The sequence below is a fragment of the Ranitomeya variabilis genome, chromosome 3 (genome assembly GCF_051348905.1).
Source record: "Ranitomeya variabilis isolate aRanVar5 chromosome 3, aRanVar5.hap1, whole genome shotgun sequence".
In the NCBI taxonomy this organism is placed as follows: Eukaryota; Metazoa; Chordata; class Amphibia; order Anura; family Dendrobatidae; genus Ranitomeya; species Ranitomeya variabilis.
In genome coordinates this window covers 718,489,282-718,510,709 of record NC_135234.1, presented here as the reverse complement: position 1 = coordinate 718,510,709, position 21,428 = coordinate 718,489,282, and the positions used below count along the sequence as shown (strand labels likewise).

Sequence of the window (21,428 nt, the reverse complement as noted above, 5' to 3'; positions counted from 1 at the left end):
TAATCGAAACACGTTACCACTTCTGTATTTATCACCCACTCCTGGTTTTGGCTTACAAATATAGTTGTAAAAAACTCACCAAATACTGAACGTGTGAACGTGGCCTTAAAGTGTGAGTGAGAACTCTCACATTGTGAAGTTTTGCTGGGACTAGGATAGCCTAAAGAGCGTATAGGTGGGTGGACGGCTGCTAGACCTCTCCTCGTTGATTATCTGTCTGGGGAACCTTTTGGAGGGATAAGAAGGATTTGATCAGGGGTGCACAAATTTTTTTGGTCCAAGGGCCTGCAATGCCATACTGAACCAATCACAAGGGAGGCAAAAAAATTAAAGTGGTACATCTATACATCACCAGAGTAAAGTTTTGTTTATTTGAGGAGGATTTTGAGAGATTCTGTTCATAATATGGCCCTATCCTCATCATCTCAAAACTCGTTAAGTTTTGGTGATTTTTAAGTTTTGACATAGCCATGTTGCAAGTTTTGGATTGCTACATGTGTACAAGATCAGAACTACTGTTAATACAGCACCTAAACCACCGTCGTTACATGAATGCAGTGCCAAAAGCAGCGTCTGTACATGAATGCAATGCCAGAACCACGGTCAGTTCATAAATGCAGCGCCAGAACCACCATGCGTACATGAATGCAGCTCCAGGACCACTGTCCGTACATGAATGCAGCGTCAGAACCACGGTCGGTACATAAATGCAGCGCCAAAATCACAGTGAGAACCACCATTATAATGTACATCAATAAATCACCAAGTTTAGTACAGTAATCAATTGCAATGCCAGGTCAGCCCCATATACACTAGTATCTCATGAACCTACAGCTCCCAGTTTGTCATTAACAAAGGTTAGGAGATACTAGGAGGAGTTAGCAGTCACAATCAAACTGCTAACACAATATTGATGAGACATAGTAAGTATCACAATTAAATCATTACATCCATTTACCTTATGTTTGCTATCTTAACTAATTTGAGTCGTTCCCTTCACTTTTTGTCTCCATGTAATGCAGACTCCATGAACTGCAGAGTTCGTCTCTGCAGACTTAAATCTCCTCTATCTTCATCATTGATTCCCAACACCATGCCCTTAAAAATTGAAGTATTATTATATTGCCCCATAAATAAAGATATCTCCTGTTCTGTACGCCTGAATAACTTGCCTATGCTTCCTGCATAAAATATTCCCTCCCATTTCTGCTCTCCAAAATATCCCCCCCCACTGAGCCTGTCCAAAATATCTCCTCATACTGCCCCTCTGCAATATATGCCCAGCACTTCCCCTCTAGAAAATTATCCTCCTACTGCCATGCTTCCTCTTCAAAATATCCCCCGCACTGCCCCTCTGCAAAATATACCCCTCATACTGAGCCTCTCCAAAATATACGGTCCACACTGCTCCTCTGTAAAATATCACCCCCTCCACATACACACACTGCACCTCTGTAAACTAGCCCCTACTTACTGCCCCTCTGAATAAAGTATCTCCCTACCACCAACTCACGCACAATTATGCCAATTTTTAAAATTGGCGCCTCCATTATCTACTTTCACAGTAACAGTAACCCCCTCCCTACCCCATCCACATTAATAAGGCATTCAGTCTTCAGCTCCTCGATGGCAGGCTTACCATTTGCTGCATCGTCTCTTCTCCCCATCCACATTAATTAGGCATTCAGTCTTCAGCTCCTTGATGGCAGGCTTACCATTGGCTGCATCGTCTCTTCTCCGGGCACTTAAGTGCCGGCAGCAGCGTGTTGACCTCCTCACTCTTGCTGCACGTCTGGGCTGGGAAGGACGAGCGCTATACATTTCCTGTGCCGACTCTGCTGCTGCTGTCCGGCTCCGCTTCCCCTGTCCCGGTTCCACAGTGTTCAAATGTATAGACGCCTCTCCATTACTAATCCATGGGCTTGATATCACCTGACAATACAAATGTAACATCAACCCCACAAACATTAACCCCACTTGCCACTAGGCAAGTGAGAAGAGCCTGGCAAAGCACCAGGATTGGCGCATCGAATAGATGTGCCTTTTCTGGGGTGGTTGCGGGCTGCTATTTTTAGGCTGGAGGAGACCAATATCTATGGCCCATTACCAGCCTGAGATTACCAGTTGTCTGCTTTAGCTTGGCGGGTTGTCAAAAATGGGGGGACTCCACATCGTTTTTTACAGTTATTTATTTAAATAATTTTAAAAACCGGTGTGGGTTCCCCTCTAGTCTTGATAACCAGCCATGATAAAGTTGACAGCTGAGGGTTGCAGCGTGCCATGCTGGTTATCAAAACTGCCACGCAGGTTTTTTTTTTTAAATTTATCTATAGCGCAGGCGCCGACTCATGAATGCTCCCGTCAGCTGTCGCTTCCTCTCGCTGTTATCTGCGGGAGTAGTAGTCCCATCAGCTTGACGCCTGTGACCTCACGCTTTCTTATGACACCGTAGCCGCAGTGCTTTGACCAGTGGTAATAATCTTACCGCCCATCAGAGCCAGTGTTTGCCGCGCTGTCATGACTTCTGAATAGGGTAATTCTTCTGAATGGAGTCCGATTTTGGGTACTGTTCTAGTAACCAAACCAACCTTTTTTTTTATTTTAATTTTCGGCCGGACCCGAACAGCCACGAGTTCGCCCATCTCTAAAAGGCAACCATTTAAAGGATACATATTTAAAAATCCATTGGTCATCCCACCATATTGGTGCCTGTATCAGATGGCAAAAATTACCACCCATCGTCTATAGGCTAATATTGTACTACTACTTACAGGATCACATCTATCAAAATACCGCTATGCTTTTCTTTTCTTTTTTTTTCTTTTTTTGCATCATGCTGATATACAGTGCATCCAGATACATTTGTACTTGTGCACAGTCTTTCAAGGAACTTTGCAGGGCGGTTGTTCCAAACTAACCACAGATCTGTTATTGTTATGCATGTTGCTTGTGTAAATTCTTCAGACAAACTGATAACATCATCGGGTCACAATGAAAAATTGACAGCATTTGGATTACACACAGCCGGCATCCGTGTAGTGTGTTTTTTTTTTTTTTGCTTGTTTGGTTTTTTTCTGTTCAGACCTATTTATTTACGTACACCAATTGAAATTGCCATATTTTTCGGATTACAAGATTCCAAGATTCACTCCCCCCCCCCCCCCCACCAAAAAAAAATAAATAAAAATAATTGGGAGGGCAAATGGGGGTGCATCTTTTAATCTGAATTGTAGGTCTGCTGCTGCCGGAAGCTTCTGGCGGAGGACGAAGTTGGGCAATGTCTGTGGGCCCCAGGCCGGTATGACTAGGTGTTTGGCCGCCAACATTTTCTGAAAGCCCAGAGCCCCACACTTTCCATACTCTTCTATGCAGTGGACTCCAGGAAAATGGCCTCTGCTCCCAAGATCTCAATTGCGCGTGCCCTGCCTTTGACCACCATGTTCCCGGAGTCCAAGATATGCAAATGTAAGCAGGCAGCCTCCAAAAGCAATACTCAAAATGGGATCACCTAAATGCATATCCATTAGAACACATTGCATATGAGGAGAAAAGAATATATGCGTGCAAAAACCAGAAGGGATCACCACAAATTAAATATTTTTTATTCAGAGAGCAATAGAAACAAAATATTTTAATAGCACGTAAAAAAGCGTCCAAGCCATTGGACTACTCAAATTGATCCAAAAATGTACTAAATTACTACATTCATAACCCTCACAGCCAATTCTAATGTCATTACAGATTGATATAATAATCAAAATTCATCCACAATGATTGCTCCATACAATATCCCCATACCGTTCTCAAACCTCAACAGTGATGATTAAGCATATTTATCATGGCAGTTAAATGGAAATCTATTATAAAACATACAATCCAAAATATCTCAATAAACATTTCAGGATGTATAACAGATAAGACCACCTAATAAATATATGCTGTCAGCACAATGAGAGAAATAAAGCCCAGAGAAGAAAAATCAGAAAGCATAACAAAGGGAAGGAATTATTTACCTATTCATGTAGGAAACCAGAAGACATCTACCGTACTACTGGGAGTTTTGGTGGTGCTTTCCTCCACCCCAATGCACGTTTCGTATTAACTTCCTCAGGTCTCCATGCCCTCTGAGAAGTGAATACGAAACGTGCTTTGGGGTAGAGGGATGCACCTTGTAGAATTTTGAGAAGGTGGGGACGGCTGTCTCCATTTGACCCCCAGCTTTGTTCTTGCCTATAAGCTTCCAGAGTGAAAGTACAAATCCAGCTAGCAGTGGTTGCCTTAGAGATTGAGAGACCTTAGATTAGGTCCTCCTGGAATGACAAACAAGGAGCCTGAATATCTGAAGCAGGTAATTGCCATAAGGTAGTGATGTGCAGCTCTGAATAAATCTAATCAGTGTAAAGATTTATCCACTGGATTGGGAGGGTGACAGAGTAAAAGTACAACGATCTCTTCCTTTAGGTGGAAGGAATAAACCAACTTGGGATGGAACAAAGGTTGTGGATGAAAAACCACCTTGTCCATATAATGGATGTGAGAGAAAAAAAGCAGCAGGACAAAGCCGCGAGTTTTGATACTAGCTTGTTGGAAGTGATTGCAATCAGGAGCGCCACCAACCAGGAAAGCCAGAGTGAGGAAATGCTGTTGATTGGTTCAAAAGGGGGGACACTGTAATGCGCTACTCACCAGGTTAAAATCCATGGAAAGCCGTTAAGGAAGAACCGCATGAGCCACACCCTGAAGAAGAGAGAAGGATCTGTCAATCCTTTGAGGACAGATTTGTACCAATGAGAGAGCAGGGCTAATGTGGAACTGAGCAGATGGGGTCACCTTGATGGCAACACTATTTTGCCTAGAATGCTCATGTATAAGTTGAAGAGGAAGGGAAAATGGACTGCTGAGAGATTGCGTGCAAGTTTTCAAAGCCAACACCTTGTTCTCTGCAAGGAAGTCTTTGGCCAGTGTTGAAATGCATTCCCAGAACGATGATGCACTGAGCTGGGATCAGAGACAACTTTGACAATCCACCTGAAGCATAATAGCATGTCCTGTATGATCTGTAGTCTCTATAGGTTCTCTGAGTGAGAGGGTGCCTTAATAAAGCTGTCCAAGTAGAGGATTACTTCTATCCCCTGACATGTAGAAGGGCCATGATCTTTGTGCACACCCTTGGAAACCTGACCAGCCTGAAGGGGAGGGTCACAAACTGAAATAGGACTGATTGACAGTAAAATGGGGAACTTTTGGTGTGCTGGAAAAATGGGGATGTGGAGATGTCCACTGAGGAAATAATTCTATGGGTTCCATTGAGGCAACAACCAAGCAAAAGGATTCAATCATGAATAGTCGAAGCCTTACACATTTTTTAAGTACGGTAATTTTATATCGATGTGACAAACCGATTTGTCTTTCTTGGGGACGATACAAGAATTTGAATAAAAACCTTTGCTATGTTCCCAAGGAGGAATCGGAACAATGACGACTGACTAGAAAAGACTGGAAATCGCTTGGATAAATTAAAAAAAAAATGTCCACCATGGAAAAAAAAGCGATCTTGTGAAGAATTCTATCTTGTATCCCAAGGAGACAATTTTCCTGACCTAGGATAGGAAGGTGTCATGCCAATGGAAGAGAGATCTAGGGTGGAGATTCCCTGTTATGCAGAGGAAAACTTGTTGCTTCTGGTTCATGAAGACTTGGCATGCTGGTTGCATGGACACCAGGCAAAAGGCGGCTTGAAGAATGGCCTCTTATTTTTTGAGGGACAGAAGGTCTCTCTTGTCAGATAGACGAGAACTGACAAAAGGAGCAAAACTGATAAAGCTTTCGGTTTGACGAAGATCAAGTAGGTCTAACGTGTGGGAGCAGGGTGTTCTATCCACGCATGGTCTCTAAAATTACAGTTGGGGAAATAAGTATTTGATCCCTTGCTGATTTTGTAAGTTTGCCCACTGACAAAGACCTGAACAGTTTATAATTTTAAGGGTAGGTTAATTTTAACATCGAGAAATAGAATATTAAAAATAAAATCCAGAAAATTACATTGTATAAATTATATAAATTTATTTACATTTTTCTGTGAGAAATAAGTATTTGATCCCTCTGACAAACAAGACTTAATACTTGGTGGCAAAACCCTCGTTGGTAACCACACAAGTCAGACGTATTTTGTAGTTGATGGTGAGGTTTGCGTACATGTCAGGAGGAATTTTGGTTCACTCCTCTTTGCAGATCATCTCTAAATCATTAAGATTTTGAGGCTGTCGCCTGGCAATTAGGAGCTTCAACTCCCTCCATAAGTTTTCTGTGGGACTAAGGTCTGGATACTGGCTAGGTTACTCCATGACCTTAAGGTGCTTCTTTTTGATCCACTCCTTAGTTGCATTGGCTGTATATTTTAGGTCATTGTCTTGCTGGATGACTCGGCCACGACCCATTTTTAATGTCCTGGGAAGGAGGTTGTAGCTCAGGATTTTACGGTACATGGCTCCATCCATTCTCCAACTGATGCGTTAAGTAGTCCTGTGCCCTTAGCCTCTGAAACACCCTCAAAACATAATGTTTCCACCTCCATGCTTGACAGGTGGAACAGTGTTATTTGGGTAATAGGCAGCATTTCTTTTCCTCCAAACACGGCAATTTGAGTTAATGCCAACGTGCTCAAGTTTTGGTTCATCAGACCACAGCACCTTCTCGCCAATCACTGACATACTCATCGAGGTGTTCATTGGCCAACTTCAGACAGGCCTGCACGTGTGCATTCTTGAGCAGGGGGACCTTGCAGGCCGCTGCAGGACTTTAAACCTTTACAGCGTAATATGTCACCAATGGTTTTCTTGGTGACTGTGGTCCCAACTGCCTTGAGATCGTTAACAAGTTTTCCCCTTGTAGTTTTAGGCTGATCTCTCACCTTTCCCATGATCAAGGATACCCCACGAGGTGGGATTTTACATAGTGCCCCAGATCGATGTCGATTGACAGTCATTTTGTATTTCTTCCATTTTCTTACTATTGCACCAACAGATGTCTCCTCACCCAGCGTCTTTCTTATGGTTTTGTAGCCCATTCCAGCTTTGTAGAGGTCTATGATCTTGTCCCTGTAGAAAAGCCGCGGAGACACCATCACGTGTTTCTCAACGCAGTGATCCAGAACACTGCCCCCATCCCTTATGGAAAATATGCAAATGCATGTAGAAAAGCCGCGGAGACACCATCACGTGTTTCTCAACGCAAGCAATGAATAGCCAGGTCTTTCACCGGGAAGGAACAACCACGGGAAGGGCAGCATCCAATAAAGGAAAACCACCTATGCCAAAACATGGTATCCATCCACAGACAGCTGTTTCGGGGTATTTGCCCCTCATCAGTGTGGAGTAGGAAACTGGCTATTAGGAGCAGTGCCTAGTGAAAAGGCTATAAACATAAGGATGAATGACCTCGGGGAGATCAAAACATCCAACACCGCAACAAATTGTTTTTTTAAACATTCCAAAAATTCCTGTGAAACACCTGAAGGGTTAATAAACTTCTTGAATGTGGTTTTGAGCACCTTGAGGGGTGCAGTTTTTAGAATGGTGTCACACTTGGTTATTTTCTATCATATAGACCCCTCAAAATGACTTCAAATGTGATGTGGTCCCTAAAATAAAAATGGTGTTGTAAAAATGAGAAATTGCTGGTCAACTTTTAACCCTTATAACTCCATAACAAAAAAAATTTTGGTTTCAAAATTGTGCTGATGTAAAGTAGACATGTGGGAAAATGTTACTTTTTAAGTATTTTGTGTGACATATCTCTGTGATTTAAGGGCATAAAAATTCAAGGGCATAAAAAGTTGGAAAATTGCGAAATTTTTGACAAATTTCCGTTTTTTTCCACAAATAAACACAGGTTATATCAAAGAAATTTTACCACTGCCATGAAGGCCAATATGTCATGAGAAAACAGTGTCAGAATCACCGGGATCCGTTGAAGCGTTCCAAAGTTATAACCTCATAAAGGGACAGTGGTCAGAATTGTAAAACTTGGCCCGGTCATTAACGTGCAAACCACCCTTGGGGCTTAAGGGGTTAACCTACCCTTAAAATTAGAGACGGTTTGTCAGTGGGCAAACTTACAAAATCATCAAGTGATCAAATATTTATTTTCTCCACTGTATGTTGTCAATATTTTCACCGAAAAGAGAAGAGCTATGGAATGGAAGGCCCATGAGGGCTCATTTTGATGCATGGTCAGGATTCCACTTCCTGACCCACAGGATAAGGCAGATAACTGCTACATTTCTTGAAGCTTGAGGTGGAGTAGCGGTACTTACCCGCTTGGGAATTCTAATAGGCGTGGTCTGCCATCTCGAATAACCATCTCGAATAATGGAGACCCAGATAGATCTGTTGACCTAGGTGTTTTGCCCCTGTCCTAACATATAGCAGCAACGGCTGAACATAGGGATAATGCAGCTTCAAGCACAGACTTGACCTTGGATTTCACTTGTAGGTCTGTGGGTCCTTTTAGAGAAGCTGCATCACTGCAGGACTGGGGTGAGGGCGTACAATGAAATAGAGAAGGACCAGGTGGCAACGGTGTGACGACACAGCATTTAGTGTTAATTATCCAGACATCTATTTTCAGTAGGCCGGGTGACATACACAATTATCTCTGTTGACTTTCGAATGTTTTCTTTGAGTGGTCAAGAAACAGACTATTGTTTGTATGAGCTTGGATATTGACTTTTGAATTGATGTTTGTTGTAACTTATTGTCTGTTATCTCTGGAGGACAGGGACATAGGGTACTTCAACAATAGAGGTTGGTTAATATGTTGACTACACATTGTACCAGGCTAGCTAGTTTTTTTTTTACCTGCATAACAGAGAAGGACGAACTATGCTAAATACTCAAACAATGAGAGTTAAACACATACCATCTCCCCCCTGACCTGTGGATGATAAGCTGAGCCACAGATGTCGGTATAAGTATGGATTTCTATCGTTCTGAAAAAAATCAGTGACTTGCTAGAACAGCCAGGACAACAAGGCTCTATCAGAAGGGACGCAGATTTGACTTTCCACAGGATGTGAGCTTGCGGGGCCACGACCCCAGCTGGAAAAACTTAATCTGCTCCATTGAATATTACTGAACCCATGGACACATTTGGAGAAGTGAGGATTGTGACCCTCCTGTCACATGACCCCTATAGATAAATGTGGGGAATTCAGATTGGGACTATCCAGTCGCGTGGCCACGTGCTTCTATGGACTGTCAGCATCCTAAGCTTGTCGTTACCTCCTCTCTCCTCTCCAGTCGCCAAAATCGGGTGTCATAAGCGGGGGTAGTCGGCCGTGGAGGTGCCAGACTCACAGCTGCTCTAATCCTAGCGAGTCAGCGAAAGGATGACGCTCTGTAATTTTGCACCGTCTTTGGTATTTTGCTAGAACTACTCTGTATGTTATTTTCTGGTGGTTCAGTAACGTATTGCCACTCTGTTTTACCCTCACTCTGTGTTGTCTGAGTAGTATGATGCCCATGATAAAAGGAGAGTGTGTGCTTAGTGGGATTAGCCCTGGTCCAAGCGGTCTCGGGCCAGCGGATGAGAGTACCCACTGACCTCTCGTGCTTCCACAAACGGGATCTGCTGAAAAGGGAAAGAAAAATCACCATATGGAGATGCTTTTCAGATAGAGCCCACTCCTTTGAACCAACAAGATGTACGGTATTTAAAAAGCAGCCAACATTAATATATATATATATATATATATATATATCACTTTTTTTTATTCATTTGAGAATATTTGACAAAGAAACAAAGCACCAAGGACATGGTAAAAGATAAATTCTAAAGTACAGGGTGGGGGCATGTGCTTTGATTGGAGCTAACAATGTCAAATCGTTCAATTTATCAGTAATGACAGCTATAAAAAGTGCACCGTGCATGGAAATTACTATAAATGCATGATTGGTTGATGACCATAAAGCGCTAAATACAGATAAATGTCTAGTGACCAAAAAGACCCAATCCATTGTTAAATTAAGGTGCCAAATAATTATTGCATAGGTGTAGAGATCTCATACCATTGAATAGGTAATCAAAAAAATGTAAGCGTGGTACTGACCAAGTCTAACAGCCCACTCATTGTCAAGTACATCACTAAGCTCTGGTTTGTTAGAAAAGCATTTGACCCACCTGAAGAACACAAGGTCTGCAGGGGGTAAATGATCAGCTTCCTTCTTCTTGAGGGTTGGTTCACAGTGTAGACAAGACTGTCAACAATGTCTTTCAGCTTTAACGCCTCATCAGAATCCAAATCTGAGACTAATCAGAGTTGCGATTTGTTACGTGAGGTAACCAAGCCTCCGGGGAGGAAGAGTTTGATGGAGAGGGTGGTCATGGACAGTGATGGAGATCAGGATGAAGAAGTAATCTAGGCCGCTTGAACCTCCGATGTGCTCTGCTATGCTTGTGCAGAGTAGCTGGTGGGTTTGACTCACTCTGGATAGAGGGCGTAGTACTTGATACAGTAATAAACATATGTAGCCACTCCATGATGGTTTGCTTGGTCAAATCTGCAACAACTTGAGAGAGGTTAATGGCCCAGACTGTGAGGGAGGCACATTCTTGTCGCAAGCCATCTTTGGACTAATAAGTAATTGTAAGATATCCAATATCATCTTTGCCTGCGTCAATTATTCTACTCTTTCTAAATTACAAGGAACCGTGCAGACCAAAAGTTTGGACACACCTTCTCATTTAAAGATTTTTCTGTATTTTCATGACTATGAAAATTGTACATTCACACTGAAGGCATCAAAACTATGAATTAACACATGTGGAATTATATACTTAACAAAAAAGTGTGAAACAACTGAAATTATGTCTTATATTCTAGGTTCTTCAAAGTAGCCACCTTTTGCTTTGATGACTGCTTTGCACACTCTTGGCATTCTCTTGATGAGCTTCAAGAGGTAGTCACCGGGAATGATCTTCCAACAATCTTGAAGGAGTTCCCAGAGATGCTTAGCACTTATTGGCCCTTTTGCCTTCACTCTGCGGTCCAGCTCTCCCCAAACCATTTCGATTGGGTTCAGGTCTGGTGACTGTGGGGGCCAGGTCATCTGGCATAGCACCCTATCACGCTCTTTCTTGGTCCAATAGCCCTTACACAGCCTGGAGGTGTGTTTGGGCTATTGGGCATCTTGCCGCTGCAAGATGCTGTGGTAGCCATGCTGGTTCAGTATGCCTTCAATTTTGAATAAATCCACAACAGTGTCACCAGCAAAGCACCTCTACACCATCACACCTCCTCCTCCATGCTTCACGGTGGGAACCATGCATGTAGAGTCCATCCGTTCACCTTTTCTGTGTCGCACAAAGACACGGTGGTTGGAACCAAAGATCTCAAATTTGGACTCATCAGACCAAAGCACAGATTTCCACTGGTTTAATGTCCATTCCTTGTGTTCTTTAGCCCAAACATGTCTCTTCTGCTTGTTGCCTGTCCTTAGCAGCGGTTTCCTAACAGCTATTTTACCATGAAGGCCTGCTGCACAAAGTCTCCTCTTAACAGTTGTTGTAGAGATGTGTCTGCTGCTAGAACTCTGTGTGGAATTGACCTGGTCTCTAATCTGAGCTGCTGTTAACCTGCGATTTCTGAGGCTGGTGACTCGGATAAACTTATCCTCAGAAGCAGAGGTGACTCTTGGTCTTCTTTCCTGGGGCGGTCCTCATGTGAGCCAGTTTCTTTGTAGCGCTTGATGGTTTTTACCACTGCACTTGGGGATACTTTCAAAGTATTCCCAATTTTTCGGACTGACTGACCTTCATTTCTTATAGTAACGATGGCCACTCGTTTTTCTTTACTTAGCTGCTTTTTTTCTTTCCATAATACAAATTCTAGCAGTCTATTCAGTAGGACTATCAGCTATGTATCCACCAGACTTCTGCACAACACAGCTGATGGTCTCAACACCATTTATAAGGCAAGAAATCCCACTTATTAAACCTGACAGGGAACACCTGTGAAGTGAAAACCATTCCCTGTGACTACTTCTTGAATCTCGTCAAGAGAATGTCAAGAGTGTGCAACACAGTCATCAAAGCAAAAGGTGGCTACTTTGAAGAACCTAGAATATGACACAATTTCAGTTTTCACACTTTTTTTGTTAAGTATATAATTCCACGTGTTATTTCATAGTTTTGATGCCTTCAGTGTGAATGTACAATTTTCATAGTCCTGAAAATACAGAAAAATCTTTAAATGAGAAGGTGTGTCCAAACTTTTGGTCTGTACTGTATCTATCTAAATAAACGTCTAAGGGGTACTTCCATCTGTTTTTCTGTCTGTAACGGAAATCCTGCGTCGCTGATTGTTCGCGGCCGGCCGCGACCAATCAGCGACAGGCTTAGTCCGGCCGCAAATTGGCCTCAAGTCAGTGCCCCCTCCCTTCTTCCCTCCAGTCAATGCCAGTGTGTCGCCCCATCCCGGACTAACTTTTTACTATTGATGCTGCCTATGATATGTTAAAAATAATTAAAAAAATTAAAAAAAAATTGTGCTATTCTCACCTTCCGCCATCCACCAATGCGCACGATGCTGCCGCCAGCTTCCGTTCCCAGTGATGCATTGCGAAATTACTGGGAACATCACTGGGAACGGAAGGTGGCGGCAGCATCGGGCCAGCTTCTGTGGACACCGGAGGGTGAGTATATAACTATTTTTTTATTTTTAACAGGGATATGGTGCCCACGCTGCTATATACTGCTTGGCCTGTGTTTTTATACTGCGTGGCGTGTTATATACTACGTGGGCTGCGCTATATATTACGTGGGCTGTGTTATATACTGCCTGGCTGCTATATACTGCGTGGGCTGTGTTGTATACTACGTGGCCTGTGTTATATACTGCGTGAGTTGTGCGATATATTACGTGGGCTGTGCTATATATTACGTGGGCTGTGTTATATACTACGTGGCTGCTATATACTACGTGGCTGTCTGTTGCGTGGGCTGTTTTTATATACTATGTGGCTACTGTATACTACGTGGCTGTGCTATATACTACGTGGCTGTGCTGTATACTACGTGGCTGTGCTGTATACTACGTGGCTGTGCTGTATACTACGTGGCTGTGCTGTATACTACGTGGCTGTGCTATATTCTACGTGGCTGTCTGTGCTATATTCTACGTGGCTATCTGTGCTATATACTACGTGGCTGTCTGTGTTATATACTACGTGGCTGTTATATACTACGTGGCTGTGTTATATACTACATGGCTGTGCCATATACTACGTGGCTGTGCTATATACTACTATACATATTCTAGAATACCCGATGCGTTAGGGTGCTTTCACACTAGCGTCGTACGACGCACATCGCAATGCGTCGTTTTGGAGAAAAAAATGCATCCTGCAAAATTGTCTGCAGGATGCGTTTTTTCTCCATACACTTGCATTAGCGACGCATTGCGACGGATTGACACACGTTGCATCCGTCGTGCGACGGATGCGTCGTGTTGTGGCGGACCATCGGCACAAAAAAAGTTACATGTAACTTTTTTTGTGCATCGTGGCCGGAACTCCGCCCCCTCCTCCCCTGACATTACAATGGGGCAGCGGATGCGTTGTAAAACTGCATCCGCTGCCCCCATTGTGTTTTTTTTCCTCACAGTATGCGTCGGCACATCACATTGCGACGTGCGTCGTACGACGCTAGTGTGATAATAGCCTTAGAATCGGGCCACCATCTAGTGTGCGTGTATGTGTATGTATATGTGTATATGTATATATATATATATATATATATATATATATATATATATATATATATATATATATATATATATATAGATATAGATATATATAGATATATATATATATCTATATATATATATATATATATATATATAATTGTCTAAGGGGTACTTCCGTCTTTCTGTCGGCAACTTCCGTCACGGAAATCCCGCGTCGCTGATTGGTCGCGCCAGCTGCCTGTCATGGCTGCCGCAACCAATCAGCGACGGCCACAGTCCGATTAGTCCCTCCCTACTCCCCTGCAGTCAGTGCCCGGCGCCCGCTCCATACTCCCCTCAACGCTCACACAGGGTTAATCCCAGCGGTAACGTACCGCGCTATGCCGCGGGTAACGTTACCACTGCTATTAACCCTGTGTCCCCAACTTTTTACTATTGATGCAGCCTATGCGGAATCAATAGTAAAAAAAAAATCTAATGTTAAAAATAATAGTAGAAAAAAAAACCGCTATGCTCACCTTCCGTAGTGCGACGATGCGCTCGCGCCTTCCGCCAGCTTCCGGTCCCAGAGATGCATTGCGAAATTACCCAGAAGACTTAGCGGTCTTGCGAGACCGCTAAGCCTTCTGGGTAATTTCGCAATGCATCCTGGGAACGGAAGATGGCGGCAGCCGCGCGCACATCGCCAGAGCGCCGTTGGATCCCGGGGGGGTGAGTATGTAACTATTTTTTATTTTAATTCTTTTTTTTTTTTGGCCTGTGTTATATACTACGTCACCTGTGTTATATACTACGTGGCTGCTATATACTGCGTGGCCTGTGTTATATAGTACGTGGGCTGTGTTATATACTGTTTGGGCTGTTATATATTGCGTGGCCTTATATTAACGCATCTGGTATTCTACAATATGTATGTATGCATATAGCAGCCACATACTAAATAGCAAAGGCCACGTACTATTTCTCTGCTATATACTACATGGCTCCTATATACTATGTGGCTGCTATATACATACATATTCAAGAATACCCAATGCGTTAGAATCGGGCCACCATCTAGTATATACATATACTTTCTATATTGACACTTTCATGGATAAAGTAACAAATATAATGTATTAGAATGCCGTGTTTTTTACTTTTTGTTTTTGTGTTTTTAATTATAATATTCCTGTACTTTAATTTATCAGGTCGGAGACCATTGGCAACCGGATGCAATTCAGTTTCTTAGAGAACTTCTGAAGGAGAGACTTGTCACTGTCCATATTGTGGTATTTTTTTCTTTAATTTTTATAATAAGAGAAAAAATGATCACATATGTCACCACTCGTAGCAATGCTAAAGATAATGTGTTTTCTATGTCTGAGCATACAACTGTGCATTGTAGACAACTGTATCCTATTCAATGTCTAAACAGACCACCATCTTACTGTTCAGGAGGCGTCTCTGAAGTCAAACCCCAACTGATCAAACACTGATAGACTACCCTAAGGAAAGTCCATCATTATTATAGTCCTGGAGAACACTTTAATTCCAAATGAGACCCAACCCATCATTTGTGCCATAAAAAAGTGTACAAAGAAAGGCCAGCAGAGCATATACATGGGTCTTAACTCCTTCCCGACCTATGACGCATACGCTGCGTCATGAAAGTCGGTGCCAATCCAACCTGTGACGCAGCGTATGCGTCATAGAGGGATCGCGTCCCTGCAGATCGGGTGAAAGGGTTTACTCCAATTTCACCCGATCTACAGGGACAGGGGGAGTGGTACTTCAGCCCAGGGGGGTGGCTTCACCCCCCGTGGCTACGATTGCTCTGATTGGCTGTTTCACTTTCAACAGCCAATCAGAGCGATTTGTAATATTTCACCTATGAAAACTGGTGGAATATTACAATCCAGCCATGGCCGATGCTGAAATATCATCGGCCATGGCTGGAAACCCTGATCTGCCCACCGCCACCGATCTCCTCCCCAGTCCTCCGTCCTGTGCTCCGCTCCGTCCACCTATCCACTCCCCCGTCCTCCTGTCCGCTCCCGTGCTGCGATCCCACCCCCGTGCTGCGATCCCACCCCCGTGCTGCGATCCCACCCCCGTGCTCTGATCCTCCCCCCTCATACTTACCGAGCCTCCCAGTGTTCGTCTGTCTGCTCCATGGGTGTCGCCATCTTCCAAAATGGCGGGCGCATACACAGTGCGTCCGCCGAGAGGCAGATTCGACGGTGCGGATCCGCGGCGGATTGGCCTCTGCTGATTCGTAGCAGTTTTCCATCAGGCTTAAGGTACTATCTAAACCTATGGAAAACCAAATCCGTTGTGCGGAAACGCTGCATTGTATTTTCCGCAGCATGTCAATTCTTTGTGTGGATTCCGCAGCGTTTTACACCTGTATCTCAATAGTAATCCGCTGGTGAAATCCGCACAAAAAAACACTGGAAATCCGCTGTAAATCCGCAGGTAAAACGCAGTGCATTTTACCTGTGGATTTTTCAAAAATGGTGCGGAAAAATCTCACACGAATCTGCAACGTGGGCTCATAGCCCTAGGGTTAGGGTTGGAATTAGGGCTAGGGTTGGAAATAGGGTTAAGATTAGGCTTGTGGTTAGGGTTATGGTTGGGGTTAGGGGTGTGGTTAGGGTTGGGATTAGGGTTAAGGGTTAGGGGTGTGTCGGGGTTAGGGTTGTCGTTAGGGGTGTGTTGGGGTTAGGGTTGTGATTAGGGTTATGGCCAGAGTTGGGATTAGGGTTAAGTGTGTGTTGGGGTTAATGTTGGAGTTAGAATTGAGGGGTTTCCACTGTTTAGGCTCATCAGGGGTCTCCAAATGCAACATGGCGCCACCATTGATTCAAGTCAATCTTGCGTTCAAAAAGTCAAATGGTGCTCCCTCCCTTCCGAGCCCCGACGTGCGCCCAAACAGTGGTTTTCCCCCCTACATATGGGGTACCAGCATACTCAGGACAAACTGGGCAACAATTATTGGGGTCCAATTTCTCCTGTTACCCTTGTGAAAATAAAAAATTGCTTGCTAAAACATAATTTTTGAGGAAAGAAAAATTATTTTTTATTTTCACGGCTCTGCGGTACAAACTTCTGTGAAGCACTTGGGGGTTCAAAGTGCTCGCCACACATCTAGATAAGTTCCTTTGGGGGTCTAGTTTCCAAAATGGGGTCACTTGTGGGGGGTTTCTACTGTTTAGGCACATCAGGGGCTCTGCAAACGCAACGTGACGCCCGCAGACCATTCCATCAAAGTCTGCACTTCAAAACGTCACTACTTCCCTTCCGAGCCCCGACGTGTGCCCAAACTGTGGTTTACCCCCACATATGGGGTATCAGCGTACTCAGGAGAAACTGTACAACAACTTTTGGGGTCAAATTTCTCCTGTTACCCTTGGGACAATACAAAATTCTGGGCTAAAAAATTATTTTTGAGGAAAGAAAAATGTTTTTTTATTTTCACGGCTCTGCGTTATAAACTTCTGTGAAGCGCTTGGGGCTTCAAAGTGCTCAACACACATCTAGATAAGTTCCTTTGGAGGTCTAGTTTACAAAATGGGGTCACTTGTGGGGGGTTTCTACTGTTTAGGCACATCAGGGGCTCTGCAAACGCAACATGACGCCCGCAGATCATTCCATCAAGGTCTGCATATCAAAACGTCACTACTTCCCTTCCGAGCTCCGACGTGTGCCCAAACAGTGGTTTACCCCCCACATATGAGGTATCGGTGTACTCAGGAGAAATTGCCCAACAAATTTTAGGATCCATTTTATCCTGTTGCCCATGTAAAAATGAAAAAATTGAGGCTGAAAGAAATTTTTGGTAAAAAAAAAAAAAAGTACTTTTTCATTTTTACGGATCAATTTGTGAAGCACCTGAGGGTTTAAAGTGCTCACTATGCATCTAGATAGGTTCCTTGGGGGGGGGGGGGTCTAGTTTCCAAAATGGGGTCACTTGTGGGGGAGCTCCAATGTTTAGGCACACAGTGGCTCTCCAAACGCGACATGGTGTCCGCTAACGATTGGAGCCAATTTTTTATTCAAACAGTCAAATGGCTCTCCTTCCCTTCCAAGCCCTGTCGTGCGCCTAAACAGTGGTTCCCCTCCCCCACATATGGAGTATCAGCGTACTCAGGACAAATTGGACAACTACTTTCGGGGTCCAGTTTCTCCTTTTACCCTTGGGAAAATAAAAAAATTGTTGCTAAAAGATCATTTTTGTGACTAAAAATTTAAATGTTCACTTTTTCCTTCCATGTTGCTTCAGCTGCTGTTAAACACCTGAGGGGTTAATAAACTTCTTGAATGTGGTTTTGAGCACCTTGAGGGGTGCAGTTTTTAGAATGGTGTCACTTTTGGGTATTTTCAGCCATATAGAACCCTCAAACTGACTTCAAATGTGAGATGGTCCCTAAAAAAAAATGGTTTTGTAAATTTTGTTGTAAAAATGAGAACTCACTGGTCAAATTTTAACCCTTATAACTTCCTAGCAAAAAAAAAAATGTTGTTTCCAAAATTGTGCTGATGTAAAGTAGACATGTGGGAAATGTTATTTATTAACTATTTTGTGTCACATAACTCTCTGGTTTAACAGAATAAAAATTCTAAATTTGAAAATTGCGAATTTTCGCCAAATTTCAATTTTTACACTGGTCAGAATTGCAAAAAATGGCCAGGTCATTAAGGTCAAAATAGGCTGGGTCATGAAGGGGTTAATGTTGCAAAAGATGTTGGTTCACAGTCAGCTGTGTCTAAAATCTGGACCAAATACAAGCAACATGGGAAGGTTGTGAAAGGCAAACATACTGGTAGACCAAGGAAGACAAAGGGTCAAGACCGGAAACTGAAAGCAATATGTCTCCAAAACCGTAAATGCACAACAAAACAAATGAGGAACAAATGGGTGGAAACTGGAGTCAAAGTCTCTGAGCTAAGTGTAATCATCGCCTAAAGGAAATGGGATTTACATACAGAAAAGCTAAACGAAAGCAATCATTAACACCTAAACAGAAAAAAACAAGGTTACAATGGGCTAAGGAAAAGCAATCGTGGACTGTGGATGACTGGATGAAAGTCATATTCAGTGATGAATCATGAATCTGCATTGGGCAAGGTGATGGTGCTGGAACTTTTGTTTGGTGCAGTTCCAATGAGATTTATAAAGATGACTTCCTGAAGAGAACATGCAAATCTCCACAGTCATTGATGATATGGGGCTGCAAGTCAGGTAAAGGCACTGGGGAAATGGCTGTCATTACATCTTCATTAAATGCACAAGTTTATGTTGATATTTTGGACACTTTTCTTATCCCATCAATTGAAAGGATGTTTGGGGATGATGAAATAATTTTTCAAGATAATGAATTCTGCCATAGAGGAAAAACTGTGCAAACATTCCTTGAAAAAAAGACACACAAGGTCAATGTCATGGCCTGCAAATAGTCCGGATCTCAATCCAATTGAAAATCTTTGGAAGTTGAAGAAAATGGTCCATGACAAGGCTCCAACCTGCAAAGCTGATCTGGCAACAGCAATCGGAGGAAGCTGGAGCCAGATTGATGAAGAGTCATGTGTGACACTCATTAAGTCCATGCCTCAGAGACTGCAAGCTGTTATAAAAGCCAGAGGTGGTGCAACAAAATACTAGTGATGTGTTGGAGTGTTTTACCCTATGCTTGGTGACAAAAAGTAACTATTACTGGTTCCCACAATTTTTTGTTCTTGATTTCTTTTAGTGTTTCTTAAAGCCAGAAAGTTGCCATTTGAAATGACTTTAGTTTTCTGCCATGTCTGTGATATGCTTTTTTTCTACAAAATTAAACAACTGAATGAACATCCTCCAAGGCCGGTCATTGCATAATTTTTGCCAGGGGTTGTATATGGTGTGGAAAACGTTATTACAGAGTTTGTATTTTGTGATGAAGAAGATATAGATGTATTGCTGGAAATTATTGATCTTGGTTAATACATTATTAAAAGCACACTCAAACATTATTAATAAAAATCCATCCCATTCAGGGGCTTCTAAACATTTTCTCAATGTCCGCAAAGGTGATATTACTGACCTAGCATTTTTTGGAATTGAAAAGGTTAACAATCCCATTCTTGGAGGTGATAGACGTAAACAACTTACTATTAGGGATCCTGAAATGAAATACAAAATACCCGAAAAAAATGAATTTAAAAAATGACTTATTTTATATACAGTATATATATATATATATATATATATATATATATATATATATATCTATATATATAATTGTCTAAGGGTTTTTCCGTCTGTCTGTCTGTCTGTCTGTCTGTCTGTCTGTCTGTCTGTCTGTCTGTCTGTCCTGGAAATCCCGCGTCTCTGATTGGTCGAGGCCGCCAGGCCTCGACCAATCAGCGACGGGCACAGCATGGCGACGATGATGTCATAATGGAAATCCAGCGTCTCTGATTGGTCGAGGCCACCAGGCCTCGACCAATCAGCGACGGGCACAGTATCGATGTAGATGTCATAATGGTTGCCATGGCGACGATGATGTCATAAAGGTTGCCTCGACCAATCAGCGACGGGCACAGTCTGCCGCGAATTCTGGAATCATCATTGTCCATATACTACGGGGACATGCATATTCGAGAATACCCGATGCGTTAGAATCGGGCCACAGTCTAGTATATATATATATATATACTGTTTCCAGCCAGCTAACGCTCGGCACACTCATTGCTATCTAATTAACGCTGCTAGTGATTAAATTAAAGTAAATAATGACAACATTCAATAGCGCTTATGCAGGTGGTAAATTAACTTAAAATGAAGTTAATAATAATAATTAAAAATCAGAATAATACTAATACATTTTATTCACAGTGTAAAATCAAAAGCAAACTGGATTCGTGTGGTAATGTGTGGGGACAGAGCCTCGTGTGGTAATGTGTGGGGACGCAGCCTCATGTGGTAATGTGTGAGGACGGAGCCTCGTGTGGTAATGTGGTGGGGGGCGGGATTATGTGTGATAATGTGGTGGTGGCGGGATTATGTGTGGAAATGTGGGGGGCAGGATTATGTGTGGAAATGTGGTGGGGGCGGGATTATGTGTGGTAATGTGGTGGGGGCCCCTACCTGATATATCTATTATGGTAAACGGCATCACGTTCTCTCGCGCACCTGAAATCCGCTGCCTCGGGGTAACTCTCGACTTTGCCTTGTCCTTCAAACCGCACGTTCAAACTCTTGCCACCTCCTCTCACCTCCAACTCAAAAATATTGCCAGAATCCGTCCCTTCCTCACCCCACAATCTACTAAGACTCTTGTGCATGCCCTTATCATCTCCCGCCTCGACTACTGCAACACCCTCCTCTGTGGCCTCCCCGCTAACACTCTTGCACCACTCCAGTCTGTCCTCAACTCTGCTGCCCGGCTAATCCACCTCTCTCCTCGCTACTCCCCTGCTTCTCCCCTTTGCAAATCCCTGCACTGGCTCCCAATCCCCCAACGAATCCAGTTCAAACTACTAACACTGACCTACAAAGCCATCCACAACCTGTCCCCTCCCTATATCTCTGAACTAATCTCCCAATACCTTCCCTCACGTACGCTCCGATCCTCCCAAGACCTACTGTCCACCACACTTACTCGGTCCTCACACAACCGCCTCCAAGATTTCTCCCGAATATCCCCCATCCTCTGGAATTCCA

The 21,428-nt window shown here is 43.2% G+C and overlaps 1 protein-coding gene across 2 annotated transcripts in view; it reads left to right on the top strand.

Annotated features, from left to right (window-relative positions):
• Positions 1-21,428, top strand: part of RNF17 (ring finger protein 17) — a 362,040-nt gene that overhangs the window by 266,402 nt on the left and 74,210 nt on the right. Inside the window, exon 28 of one of the 2 annotated variants that reach the window (XM_077298328.1) lies at positions 14,935-15,015. The exons of the other annotated variant lie outside the window; for it this stretch is intronic. Within the exon in view, the coding sequence (XP_077154443.1) occupies positions 14,935-15,015 (81 nt within the window). The remainder of the gene's footprint in view (positions 1-14,934; positions 15,016-21,428) is intronic. 2 annotated transcript variants of the gene reach the window in all.